This window comes from Salminus brasiliensis, chromosome 18 (genome assembly GCF_030463535.1).
Source record: "Salminus brasiliensis chromosome 18, fSalBra1.hap2, whole genome shotgun sequence".
NCBI lineage: Eukaryota > Metazoa > Chordata > Actinopteri > Characiformes > Bryconidae > Salminus > Salminus brasiliensis.
In genome coordinates, this window is record NC_132895.1 from 30,046,804 (window position 1) to 30,061,803 (window position 15,000).

At 42.4% G+C, this 15,000-nt stretch overlaps 1 protein-coding gene across 9 annotated transcripts in view; it reads right to left on the minus strand.

Moving 5' to 3' along the window:
* Window positions 1-15,000, minus strand: part of LOC140539458 (transcription factor 4-like) — a 240,173-nt gene that overhangs the window by 33,477 nt on the left and 191,696 nt on the right. For all 9 annotated transcript variants that reach the window (XM_072662171.1, XM_072662170.1, XM_072662175.1 and 6 more), the window contains 5 exons: window positions 14,348-14,453; window positions 14,073-14,206; window positions 11,065-11,200; window positions 3,175-3,245; window positions 1,195-1,273 (listed from right to left, as the gene is read on the minus strand). In XM_072662171.1, the coding sequence (XP_072518272.1) occupies window positions 1,195-1,273; window positions 3,175-3,245; window positions 11,065-11,200; window positions 14,073-14,206; window positions 14,348-14,453 (526 nt within the window). The remainder of the gene's footprint in view (window positions 1-1,194; window positions 1,274-3,174; window positions 3,246-11,064; window positions 11,201-14,072; window positions 14,207-14,347; window positions 14,454-15,000) is intronic.

Here is a 15,000-nt window from a genome sequence, read left to right on the forward strand (position 1 = left end):
GCTAATTAGCATATAATTACATCCGCATTCATGTGCAAATGCGTCCGCCGTCGCGGGCGCGAGAGTACAGCGTGTATACGCGGCATATATGTGCATTAAATTGCTTCGCTTAAAGCTGATTGTGTTGGGTTTAAATATCAATTTGCAGTCGTCGGTATTAATAAGCGTCAGTGTAATTGATTTAACGTCTAATAACGTTTACTGTGCGCTAACGAACACTTTGATAAACACTAATTAGGTGACGGTCGCAGGCCGTTTCCCGGGCCTCTTTAGTAACAGTACATTCACACACACTCTCTCTCACACACACACTCTTTCTCTCACACACAAACACACACACTGTGAAGTCGTTCGGGCCAGTAATTAACGCGAGGACACATGAAACGGCTCGGACGGCGGCGGCGGCGGCGGCCCAACTTTAAACATGCTAGCGCTAGCGCTAACGAAGGCCCGCTCCGCCTGCATCTGCACTCACTAATTGGCAAACAGGAGGGGGGCGCAACAGCTGTATCTGCGAGAGCGAGTGAGTGCGGGAGCGTGTGTGAGAGCGGCAGGCAGGGAGGGAGTTGCCGTGGGAACAGGTCGCCATGGAGGCGTCTTTCAGGCCCGATGAGTCGAGCTGCAGGATCTCGGCACCGGGTTTTGGGCCGCCATCTTGCCGCAGTGCTGAAGTTGGTGGAAACAGACTCCTCTTACTCCGCGCTCTCGCGCTGTCCCTCTCTCACACTCTCTCTCCATCTTTATCTCCATCTCTCTCGCCCTCCATCTATCTCTCCTTCTCTCTCTCCCTTCTTTTACCCATCTCTCTCGCTCTCTCTCTCTCTCTCCACATTTCTTCTTTTATCTATCTCTCTCTCTCCCCTGTAAACACTTCCTCTCTCACTCTGTCTTCCCTCTCTCTCTCTCTCCCACACTATCTCTCTTTATGTCTCTCTCTATTTCTCTCACTCTGTCTATCTCTCTCTCCCCTTAACTCTCTCTCTCCTTTCATCTGTCTATGTCTTTCACTCTCTCTTTCAGCCTCTCTCTCTCTCTCTCTCTCTCTCTCTCTCTGGGGTGTGAGATGCCTTTAAGGGGTCTTTTGTTCAATCATTTAGAATCGAGAGGAAGCGGCACTGACACACACACACGCACACACACACACCAACACACACACCAACACACACACACTAACACACACATTAACACACGTACCTGTGAGAGAGGGTGGGGATCCCACTGGAGTGGAGGGGTTAGAGGAGAAGCTGTTGTTGGTGTGATCTGGGGAGTAGATCTGTAACGACAACACACACACACACACACACACACACCAGTGACAAGTGAGTAAAAAAACACATACACACACACACGTCTAATCTAAGCATGCATATTAATGTTAAACATCTCCACTAAAGCCCCCTGAGGAGGCTTAATCCAGGAATTAGTGAGTCAGTGTGTGTGTGTGAGAATGTGTGTGTGTGTAAGCATGCTCCTGGCCCTGAGCGCCTCTTAATTCATTCATGAGCATTTGAATCTGTGTATTAATGTTGGAGAATGTGTGAGTGTGTGTGTGTGTGTGTGTGTGTGTGTGTTTACAGTATTTGCTGCCCCCCTTTTCTCCAAAATGCTGACCCCTGCTCTTTTTTGAAGAGAAATTTGATTATTTGACAGTACACCCACATCAACACACCACACACACACACACACACACACATAAACACACACTCACGCACAACTAATTACATCGCTGAGCGTTCCGTCCTTCGTAAGCAAAACTAAACACACATTTAATCACCTTTCAATTACCCAGCTCTCCACAGACGCACCCCAGAGAAACGCTAACCAGCCGGAAAGCTCCGCAAACAAACCCCCAGCCCGGGACCCTCCACCCACCCAAACCCCCCCCCCCCCCCGCCTACTCTGCCTTGTAACGACGATCTGAACACTAGGGGCTAATGCTAGCTAATGAGCTAAGAATGCGAACTGATTAGCTCGGAGTGAAGACGGGAGCGGAGACCGCAGTGCAACGTCGGCAGCCGGAGATTAGCGCCGTCAGAACTACATTACCCATCATGCACTTCACGGTGAGTTTTATTATTATTATTTTTATTTTTTTTTTCATAAGCTTTAACAAGCTAAAACTTCACTCTGGTCTTTCGGGAACTGTTTCTGTTCAGCATTAGCTTAGTGCTAACATACCACTAGAATCCCATAAGGGAGGCTAGCAGAAATTAGCATTATGGTAGAGGCAGGGTACTCCTCGTTTGTGGCCCGAACTGCAAAGCACCACTCTAGCCCTCCTGGAGGCTGCACGTGATATGGACAAAAGTATTGGGACACCTGCTCATTCATTGTTTATCCTGCTTGATTTGACTGCACTTAGCGGCAAGAGCGTTAGCGAGGTCAGGATGCTGGCAGGATGCCAGTACGTTCCGATTGACCTGAGTCCTATTCTATTGGCAGTCCCTCTCTACAGGGACTGGACAAGCTGTGTTCATGTGTGCATTTGCACATCTGTGCCAGCGATGGGTGCGACTGAAAGTAGCCCAATGAATCTGTTAGAAGATTAGAGGTGTCCACAAACTTTTGACCACGCAGTGTAGATATGGCCCTGGCCGGGGATGTGATGAGTGGGGTTTTGGTCAGTTGTTTGAAAAGGAAGACCACCGGCAGGAGCTCTGTGCCAGGGCTCCGTACTGCTAACGTATGCTAAGCTACATGCTAACGCCGGTTACAGGCTTCAGATGTCCGTGTTTAATCTAGAATGACGCGAGAACCTTCTTTCACGCATTCTAGCATTTGACTAGCGCTAACATAGTGCTGGAATTCCATAGAGGGGCTAGCAGCAATTAGCATTATTGGCATTTTCGCATTGCCATTTGATGGCCCTATCGCTCGAAACAAGATCGAAATGCGTTTAGCTTTCAGGCTAATGTTAGCATGCTAACACGTTTGATTTCCAACCTGCCTAGGTATGATTGGCTCTGGGATCACAATCCATAACGTAGCATTGTAAAAACTATTAATTAGGTTTGCAGAGATATCTGCATGGCGACAGTTGCTACGAAAGATGCCTTTGTGGGTGGAGCTTTAATAAGTCAAATGCCTGACCAGTGTTCAGTGTTCAGTACCAAAGCGCTGTAATGGTGGTTAAACGGTCAGAATGTTTGGCCAGGTCGAGGCCTACTCACTCACCGAAGCCAGGGCTTTTCCTAAAGCGTCCCCCGTCTGCGAGCTGCTTGCTGCCCCACTTGGCGCTCGGTTAGCTGCACAAAAACCACAAGAACAAAGCAGCGTAATTAGTGAGGTCATTTTAATCCGCTATGAATCTGACGCATAGTAAACACTGTGGAGTGGACACATTACTGTGGTTTATAATCATTCCAGTATGAATTTATAATGTGTATTGTTGTTATCCAGTATGAATCTGCAGTGTGTGTAGGTTTTACACTCTTATAGTACTAACCATAGAGTGATTATAACCCAGTATGAATCTGCAATGTATATTGTTATTGTTATCCAGTATGAATCTGCAGTGTGTGTAGTGTACAGTATTCTAGTATTGACTGTAGTGTGATTATAACCCAGTATGAATCTGCAGTGTGTGTAGGTTGTACACTCTTATAGTACTAACCATAGAGTGATTATAACCCAGTATGAATCTGCAATGTATATTGTTATTGTTATCCAGTATGAATCTGCAGTTTGTGTAGTGTACGGTATTCTAGTATTGACTGTAGTATGATTATAACCCAGTATGAATCTGCAGTGTGTGTAGGTTTTACACTCTTATAGTACTAACCATAGAGTGATTATAACCCAGTATGAATCTGCAATGTATATTGTTATTGTTATCCAGTATGAATCTGCAGTTTGTGTAATGTACAGTATTCTAGTATTGACTGTAGTGTGATTATAACCCAGTATGAATCTGCAGTGTGTGTAGGTTTTACACTCTTATAGTACTAACCATAGAGTGATTATAACCCAGTATGAATCTGCAATGTATATTGTTATTGTTATCCAGTATGAATCTGCAGTTTGTGTAGTGTACAGTATTCTAGTATTGACTGTAGTGTGATTATAACCCAGTATGAATCTGCAGTGTGTGTAGGTTTTACACTCTTATAGTACTAACCATAGAGTGATTATAACCCAGTATGAATCTGCAATGTATATTGTTATTGTTATCCAGTATGAATCTGCAGTTTGTGTAGTGTACAGTATTCTAGTATTGACTGTAGTGTGATTATAACCCAGTATGAATCTGCAGTGTGTGTAGGTTTTACACTCTTATAGTACTAACCATAGAGTGATTATAACCCAGTATGAATCTGCAATGTATATTGTTATTGTTATCCAGTATGAATCTGCAGTTTGTGTAGTGTACGGTATTCTAGTATTGACTGTAGTATGATTATAACCCAGTATGAATCTGCAGTGTGTGTAGGTTTTACACTCTTATAGTACTAACCATAGAGTGATTATAACCCAGTATGAATCTGCAATGTATATTGTTATTGTTATCCAGTATGAATCTGCAGTTTGTGTAATGTACAGTATTCTAGTATTGACTGTAGTGTGATTATAACCCAGTATGAATCTGCAGTTTGTGTAGTGTACAGTATTCTAGTATTGACTGTAGTATGATTATAACCCAGTATGAATCTGCAGTTTGTGTAGGTTGTACACTCTTATAGTACTAACCATAGAGTGATTATAACCCAGTATGAATTTGTAATGTGCATACTCTTTATAATCTAACAGTAATAACTGTAAAATGATTATAACCCAGTATGAATCTGCAGAATGTGTAATGTCCAGTCTTATAGTAATAACTCTGGAGTGATTATAAACCAGAATGAATTTGTAACGAGTATTGTTATTACCCAGTATGAATCTGCAGAGTGCAGTTTGTACAGTCTTACAGTAAGTAACTGTGGAGTGATTCTAACCCAGCTGTGTCCAAAAGTATTCAGACGGCCCTTATACTGAAAGACCTCTGCTCCTTCATCACATAGCGCACAGTCCCCACAGAAAAGCAGTGGCCAACAGAACGGGACGCTCTGAACTCACTGCTGCTGCGTTACACTGTGGCTGAACACAATCAAATCCTCCTCACAACAATGTTTCATGACAGGTGTCCACATACTTTTGGACATACAGTGTATCGCAGAAAAAAGAAATTGGGAAATGTGCACAGTAATGTGTGTGTGTGTGTAAGTGTGTGTGTGTCTGAGTGTGTGTGTGTAAGTGTGTGTGTGTGTGTGTGTGTGTGTGAGTGTGTCCTGCCCTCTCTGACATGCTAGTTGCCCATCTCTTATGACAGTCTCGACCACGCTGCTCCAGATGGTGAATTCACGCATTACAGACGACTTACTCTGCATTTCCTTACACACACAGGCATGCACACACACACACACACACACACACACACACACACCATTGTATGCCAGCTCTATGCCTTAAAGCTGAAACTTGACCTCATTCCTCCAACTTCAGCTTCTACACAACTTCCCTCACACTAACCCAATGTGTCTCTCTCTTAGTTCACTCTCTCTCCTCCTCTCGTGAAGCACACGGCAGGTGTTTCTAATAAAGTGGCCAATGAGTAGAGAAAGAATGTAGTAGGTATTTCCAATAAAGTGGCCGATGAGTGGAGGTAGAATGTAGGTGTTTCCAATAAAGTGGCCAGCCGAAAGCACACGGTAGGTGTTTCTAATAAAGTGGCCGCTCTGAAAGCACACGGCAGGTGTTTCTAATAAAGTGGCCAGGGAGTGGAGAAAGAATGTAGTACGTGTTTCCAATAAAGTGGCCAGTCGAAAGCACAAGGTAGGTGTTTCCAATAAAATGGCCAGGGGAAAAAATGTAGTAGGTGTTTCCAATAAAGTGGCCGATGAGTGGAGGTAGAATGTAGGAGGTGTTTCCAATGAAGTGGCCAGCCGAAAGCACACGGTAGGTGTTTCTAATAAAGTGGCCGCTCTGAAAGCACACGGCAGGTGTTTCCAATAAAGTGGCCAATGAGTAGAAGCACAAGGTAGGTGTTTCTAATAAAGTGGCCGCTCTGAAAGCACACGGCAGGTGTTTCTAATAAAGTGGCCGCTCTGAAAGCACACGGCAGGTGTTTCTAATAAAGTGGCCAGGGAGTGGAGAAAGAATGTAGTACGTGTTTCCAATAAAGTGGCCAGCCGAAAGCACAAGGTAGGTGTTTCCAATAAAGTGGCCAATGAGTAGAAGCACAAGGTAGGTGTTTCTAATAAAGTGGCCACTCTGAAAGCACACGGCAGGTGTTTCTAATAAAGTGGCCGCTCTGAAAGCACACGGCAGGTGTTTCTAATAAAGTGGCCGCTCTGAAAGCACACGTGAAGTGTTTCCAATAAAGTGGCCAATGAGTGGAGGTAGAATGTAGGCGGTGTTTCCAACAAAGTGGCCAGCCAAAAGCACACGGTAGAGGTTTCCAATAAAGTGGCCAGCGAGTAGAGGTAGAATGTAGCAGGTGTTTCCAATAAAGCGTCCAGTCTGAAAGCTCATGGTAGGTGTTTCTAATAAAGCGGCCAGTGATTGTGCACTCCTTCGTCTTCTACTCCATCTCTCTCACGTGCATCTCTCGCTCGTCTCCTGCAGACTCCTACAAGAAACAGCAGTAACACCCAGACAAGCAGGCAGAGCTCCTGCAGCTCTAACGTCTGTTATTCCAGCATGGATCGGTTTAGGAGCGAAGCTGGACAGGAATGCGCCCGGCGTCCTTTAAGGAAATAAACACGCGCACCGAAATGGTCTGGTTCATATTGTGCGGTTATTTATTTGGAGGAGCTGGAGGAGGCTCGGAGCGTATGGAAGCATGTCTGCAAGGAAAGAAAAGAGATAATGATGGAAAATAAACTTTCCCATCCAAATTAAAAGACCAATTTTCCTTAGCTGGAATTTTTCGGAGTCCTTTCAGCTGTTTTTTTTTTTATTGTGCAGGTGTTCTGTTTAATATGCAAATAGAAAACAAGCTCATTTGCATTAACGGACAACTTATATAAATAATTATGTGTGTGTAATTATGTGATTTTAATCCAGTATGAATTTGAAGTATGTGTAATTCTTCACAGCCTGACAGAAATAATTATGCTGTGACTTTAATCCAGTATGAATTTGAGGTAAGTGTAATTTTTCACAGCCTGACAGATATAATTATGCGGTGATTTTAATCCAGTATGAATTTGAGGTAAGTGTAATTTTTCACAGCCTGACAGATATAATTATGCAGTGATTTTAATCCAGTATGAATTTGAGGTAAGTGTAATTTTTCACAGCCTGACAGATATAATTATGCAGTGATTTTAATCCAGTATGAATTTGAGGTAAGTGTAATTTTTCACAGTCTGACAGATATAATTATGCAGTGATTTTAATCCAGTATGAATTTGAGGTAAGTGTAATTTTTCACAGCCTGTCAGATATAATTATGCAGTGATTTTAATCCAGTATGAATTTGAGGTAAGTGTAATTTTTCACAGCCTGACAGATATAATTATGCAGTGATTTTAATCCAGTATGAATTTGAGGTAAGTGTAATTTTTCACAGCCTGACAGATATAATTATGCTGTGATTTTAATCCAGTATGAATTGGAGGCAAGTGTAATTTTTCACAGCCTGACAGAAATAATTATGCAGTGATTTTAATCCAGTATGAATTTGAGGTAAGTGTAATTTTTCACAGCCTGACAGATATAATTATGCAGTGATTTTAATCCAGTATGAATTTGAGGTATGCGTAATTTTTCACAGGCTGACAGAAATAATTATGCAGTGATTTTAATCCAGTATGAATTTGAGGTAAGTTTACCTTTTCACAGTCTAACAGAAATAATTGTAGGGTGATTTTAATCCAGTATGAATTTGAGGTATGTTTACCTTTTCACAGTCTAACAGAAATAATTGTAGGGTGATTTTAATCCAGTATGAATTTGAGGTACGTGTAATTTTTCACAGCCTGACAGGAATAATTATGCTGTGATTTTAATCCAGTATGAATTTAAGGTACGTGTAATTTTTCAAAGGCTGACAGAAATAATTATGCTGTGACTTTAATCCAGTATGACTTGGAGGTACGTGTAATTTTTCACAGCCTGACAGGAATAAATATGCTGTGATTTTAATCCAGTATGAATTTAAGGTACGTGTAATTTTTCACAGGCTGACAGATATAATTATGCTGACTTTAATCCAGTATGACTTGGAGGTATGCGTAATTTTTCACAGGCTGACAGAAATAATTATGCACTGATTTTAATCCAGTATGAATTTGAGGTATGTTTACCTTTTCACAGTCTAACAGAAAAAAATATTCAGTGATTTTAATCCAGTATGAATTTAAGGTACGTGTAATTTTTCACAGATAGTGATTTTAATCCAGTATGAATTTGAGGTAGGTTAAATTTTTCACAGCCTGACAGAAATAATTATGTGTGTCTTCAGGTTTTTTTTTTTTACATAATGATGATAATAATAATTATTATGGTAATATCTCCTCAAAACTGTGGTATAACCGTGTCTCAGGTATCAATCAGGCAGAATATCCCTTACAACATTACAACATTCCCTACAATATTCCTTATAACTTTTGTTTGGTGTAATATTAGTATTTATGAGGCATTATGCGACGTCTGGTTTCATTCGCCAATTCACAATTCTGACTGGGTACGCTGCTCTCGAAAAAACGGAGCGAATCACACCATCGCCACTCTGAATGTGGGCACCTATGCGAGTGTGTAGTCTCTGTAGAAGTTTAGAAAACTAGGTGGACTTTCCCTTTAAAGACATGCATTACTTGATTAATTAACCATAACAGTGTTGGTTAAAGGAGAGTTTATGAACTTTGCCTGTACGGGGAAAACAAGGCCGCGCTCATTTGCATAAGAAAAGCATAATTCCTGCAGTCTCTATCACTCCATCGGCCGATCTTAACTGATCCGATCTGATCACGCTATCTCTGTCACCTATCAGGTGGCTCGAGGTGACGGCAGTGTATCAGGACGAGGAGCAGAAAACGCAACACCGAAATTAAGCCGCGGCAGAAGGGCAACAGAGCGGCTTAGCCTGATATCAGGCTACGAATCAGAGCCGCAATCCTTCCGAAAATAAAAAACAGCCAACTTATAGCCAGCCAAGCTGCTAAAGATGTCTGATTAGCCCCCAGTCTGCACCAAGACAAGCAAAACAGCACACGACACGGCCTTAGAGGAAGCACCGCTAATGCGGCTAACGCTTAACAACGCGCTACCCCCAACACCCCCCCCTCCAAGTTACCGTACTGTAGCTGCACCGCTAATGCGGCTAACGCTTAACAACGCGCTACCCCCAACACCCCCCCCTCCAAGTTACCGTACTGTAGCTGCACCGCTAATACGGCTAACGCTTAACAACGTGCTACCCCCAACAGCCCCCCCTCCAAGTTACCGTACTGTAGCTGCACCGCTAATACGGCTAACGCTTAACAACGTGCTACCCCCAACAGCCCCCCCTCCAAGTTACCGTACTGTAGCTGCACCGCTAATGCGGCTAATGCTTAACCACATGCTACCCCCCAAACTCCCCCCCCAGTTACCATAATGTTGCTGCACCGCTAATGCTTAACCACGTGCTACCCCCCAAACACCCCCCCCAAAGTTACCATAATGTTGCTGCACCGCTAATGCGGCTAATGCTTAACAACGCGCTACCCCCAACACCCCCCCCTCCAAGTTACCGTACTGTAGCTGCACCGCTAATACGGCTAACGCTTAACACCGTGCTACCCCCCAACACCCCCCCCCCAAGTTACCGTACTGTAGCTGCACCGCTAATGCGGCTAACGCTTAACCACGTGCTACCCCCCAAACACCCCCCCAAAGTTACCATAATGTTGCTGCACCGCTAATGCGGCTAACGCTTAACCACGTGCTACCCCCCAAACACCCCCCCAAAGTTACCATAATGTTGCTGCACCGCTAATGCGGCTAACGCTTAACCACGTGCTACCCCCCAAACACCCCCCAAAGTTACCATAATGTTGCTGCACCGCTAATGCGGCTAACGCTTAACAACGCGCTACCCCCAACACCCCCCCCTCCAAGTTACCGTACTGTAGCTGCACCGCTAATACGGCTAACGCTTAACACCGTGCTACCCCCCAACACCCCCCCCCCAAGTTACCGTACTGTAGCTGCACCGCTAATGCGGCTAACGCTTAACCACGTGCTACCCCCCAAACACCCCCCCAAAGTTACCATAATGTTGCTGCACCGCTAATGCGGCTAACGCTTAACCACGTGCTACCCCCCAAACACCCCCCCAAAGTTACCATAATGTTGCTGCACCGCTAATGCGGCTAACGCTTAACAACGTGCTACCCCCCAAACACCCCCCCCCCAAAGTTACCATAATGTTGCTGCACCGCTAATACGGCTAATGCTTAACAACGTGCTACCCCCAACACCCCCCCCCAAGTTACCGTACTGTAGCTGCACCGCTAATGCGGCTAACGCTTAACCACGTGCTACCCCCCAAACCCCCCTCCCAAGTTACTGTACCGTACTCTACCCCCCCCCCCTTTCTTAATGAAGCTAAAAACTGTTAGCATCTGTAGCTTAGCTTCTTTGGATTCACTGGTTAGCCCAGCAGATCCAGCATATCCAGCTGGTCAACCAGCACCGACCAGCACCGACCAGCACCAGGCCACCATAAACCAGCATATACTGTGTTGTGAAAACTGGTATGCTGGTCAACCAGTATCAATCCAGCACCAGACCAGTATGAACTACCATATACTGGGTTTTGAACACTGGTACACTGGTCAAACCGCAGCAGGCCACCATAAACCAGTACATACTGTGTTTCAGTGCTGGTCAGCTAGAACCACACCAGTGTAAACCAGCATTAGATATACTTTTATGCTGGTCAACCAGGACAACACCATCACTAGACCAGCATAAACCAGCATATGCTGGGTTTTGAACACTGGTACACTGGTCATCCAGCACCACACCAGTACCATTGTGTTTCAACAATGGTATGCTGGTCAATCAGTACCATACGAAGGGCATCCCAAAACTCACCCATGACGCTGTCCGTCCCGTTCGTGGTGGCTGTGCAGGAGGCGGTGCTGTAGTGATTCGTCCCGCTGTTGCGATGGAAAGTGGACATCGGTGGAAGACTGGGGTTGATCTCCGCCGAGGAATGCGACGGGTAACTCTGTAAAAGAATGACCAATGTTACAAGAACTGGACTGATATCTCCTATTCTAGTGTATAGGAGTGTTTATTGAGGTATTTATGGACTGATATCTCCTATTCTAGTGTATAGGAGTGTTTATTGAGGTATTTATGGACTGATATCTCCTATTCTAGTTTATAGGGGTGTTTATTGAGGTATTTATGGACTGATATCTCATATTCTAGTGTATAGGAGTGTTTATTGAGGTGTTTATGGACTGATATCTCCTATTCTAGTGTATAGGAGTGTTTATTGAGATTGTTTATGGACTGACATCTCCTATTCTAGTTTATAGGGGTGTTTATTGAGATTGTTTATGGACTGACATCTCCTATTCTAGTTTATAGGGGTGTTTATTGAGATTGTTTATGGACTGACATCTCCTATTCTAGTTTATAGGGGTGTTTATTGAGATTGTTTATGGACTGACATCTCCTATTCTAGTTTATAGGGGTGTTTATTGAGGTATTTATGGACTGATATCTCATATTCTAGTGTGTAGGAGTGTTTATTGAGGTGTTTATGGACTGATATCTCCTATTCTAGTGTATAGGAGTGTTTATTGAGATTGTTTATGGACTGACATCTCCTATTCTAGTTTATAGGGGTGTTTATTGAGGTATTTATGGACTGATATCTCATATTCTAGTGTATAGGAGTGTTTATTGAGATTGTTTATGGACTGATATCTCCTATTCTAGTGTATAGGAGTGTTTATTGAGGTATTTATGGACTGATATCTCCTATTCTAGTGTATAGGAGTGTTTATTGAGGTGTTTATGAACTGATATCTCCTATCCTAGTGTATAGGAGTGTTTATTGAGATTGTTTATGGACTGATATCTCCTATTCTAGTGTATAGGAGTGTTTATTGAGGTATTTATGGACTGATATCTCCTATTCTAGTGTATAGGAGTGTTTATTGAGATTGTTTATGGACTGACATCTCCTATTCTAGTTTATAGGGGTGTTTATTGAGGTATTTATGGACTGATATCTCCTATTCTAGTGTATAGGAGTGTTTATTGAGATTGTTTATGGACTGACATCTCCTATTCTAGTTTATAGGGGTGTTTATTGAGGTATTTATGGACTGATATCTCCTATTCTAGTGTATAGGAGTGTTTATTTAGGTGTGTATGGACTGATATCTCCTATTCTAGTGTGTAGGAGTGTTTATTTAGGTGTGTATGGACTGATATCTCCTATTCTAGTGTGTAGGAGTGTTTATTGAGATTGTTTATGGACTGATATCTCCTATTCTAGTGTATAGGAGTGTTTATTGAGATTGTTTATGGACTGACATCTATTCTAGTTTATAGGGGTGTTTATTGAGATTGTTTATGGACTGACATCTATTCTAGTTTATAGGGGTGTTTATTGAGATTGTTTATGGACTGATATCTCCTATTCTAGTTTATAGGAGTGTTTATTGAGGTGTTTATGGACTGACATCTCCTATTCTAGTGTATAGGAGTGTTTATTGAGATTGTTTATGGACTGATATATCCTATTCTAGTTTATAGGAGTGTTTATTGCGGTGTTTATGGACTGACATCACCTATTCTAGTGTATAGGAGTGTTTATTGAGATTGTTTATGGACTGATATCTCCTATTCTAGTGTATAGGAGTGTTTATTGAGATTGTTTATGGACTGATATCTCCTATTCTAGTTTATAGGAGTGTTTATTGAGGTGTTTATGGACTGACATCTCCTATTCTAGTGTATAGGAGTGTTTATTGAGGTGTTTATGGGCTGATATCTCCTATTCTAGTGTATAGGAGTGTTTATTGAGATTGTTTATGGACTGATATCTCCTATTCTAGTTTATAGGAGTGTTTATTGCGGTGTTTATGGACTGACATCTCCTATTCTAGTTTATAGGAGTGTTTATTGGGGTGTTTATGGACTGACATCTCCTATTCTAGTTTATATGAGTGCTTATTGAGGTGTTTATGGACTGACATCTCCTATTCTAGTTTATAGGAGTGTTTATTGAGGTGTTTATGGACTGACATCTCCTATTCTAGTGTATAGGAGTGTTTATTGAGATTGTTTATGGACTGATATCTCCTATTCTAGTGTATAGGAGTGTTTATTGAGATTGTTTATGGACTGACATCTATTCTAGTTTATAGGGGTGTTTATTGAGATTGTTTATGGACTGATATCTCCTATTCTAGTTTATAGGAGTGTTTATTGAGATTGTTTATGGACTGATATCTCCTATTCTAGTTTATAGGAGTGTTTATTGAGGTGTTTATGGACTGACATCTCCTATTCTAGTGTATAGGAGTGTTTATTGAGATTGTTTATGGACTGATATATCCTATTCTAGTTTATAGGAGTGTTTATTGCGGTGTTTATGGACTGACATCACCTATTCTAGTGTATAGGAGTGTTTATTGAGATTGTTTATGGACTGATATCTCCTATTCTAGTGTATAGGAGTGTTTATTGAGATTGTTTATGGACTGATATCTCCTATTCTAGTTTATAGGAGTGTTTATTGCGGTGTTTATGGACTGACATCTCCTATTCTAGTTTATAGGAGTGTTTATTGGGGTGTTTATGGACTGACATCTCCTATTCTAGTTTATATGAGTGCTTATTGAGGTGTTTATGGACTGACATCTCCTATTCTAGTTTATAGGAGTGTTTATTGAGGTGTTTATAGACTGACATCTCCTATTCTAGTTTATATGAGTGCTTATTGAGGTGTTTATGGACTGACATCTCCTATTCTAGTGTATAGGAGTGTTTATTGAGATTGTTTATGGGCTGATATCTCCTATTCTAGTGTATAGGAGTGTTTATTGAGGTATCTAGAAAGAATAGAATGGACTCACGAGTCTCTCGTGTGGGTGCAGGCCACAGTAGCTGCTGCTTTGGGGGCCATGTGAGGAATTTCCCAGCATGCCACTGTAGCCAGGCTGGTTCATGCCACTGGAGGAGCTCCATGGATCTGTACTGTGGTGACCATCTGAGATAGATAGCGAGAGAAAGAGAGAGAGAATTATACAGAATTGGTTTGTAGACTTAGATGAACATGGATGGTCAATATAACCATGTTATGATCTTTTATCCGTGTGTGTGTAAGTGTGCGTGTGTGTGTGTGTGTTACCTGGCATAAAGAAGGAGCTGGGGAAGCTGCCGCTGGGTGCTTTTGAGGACGGGTACCCTGGCGAGTCCCTGTTATAATCGGCAGTGCTGGCAGGCGGTGCGTACACCTGAAAAAAACAGATACAGACTGGTCAGAAGCCAGAACTATATATCCCAGAATGCAACTGTCAATAACAGGGAACACATCCCACAATGCAACTCTCAGAACCAAGGTCTACAGAATCTTACAGAAGGGATTAACTTTCCAAGAATGCAACTGTGAAGACCAGGCACCACATATTCCAGAGTGCAACAGTCAGGATTGGGGACAACATTTCCCAGAATGCATATCTCAGAACTCAACAGTCAGGATTAGGGCCTATATATCCCAGAATGCAACAGTTCAATTTAGAGACTATATATTCCAGAATGCAGCGCTTACAATCAGGGACTATATATCATAGAATGCAAACATTAAGATCAAGGACTACATATCCCATAATGCATCAAAGCCTGGAAATATATATCTTGCAGTGCAATAGGATTAGGCAGTATATATCCCAGAAGGCAACAGTCAGGATTAGACACTAAATATCCCAGAGTGCAACAGTCAATACTTGGAAATCCAGTACATGTCCTACAGTGCAACAGTCAAGATTAGGAAATATACATCCC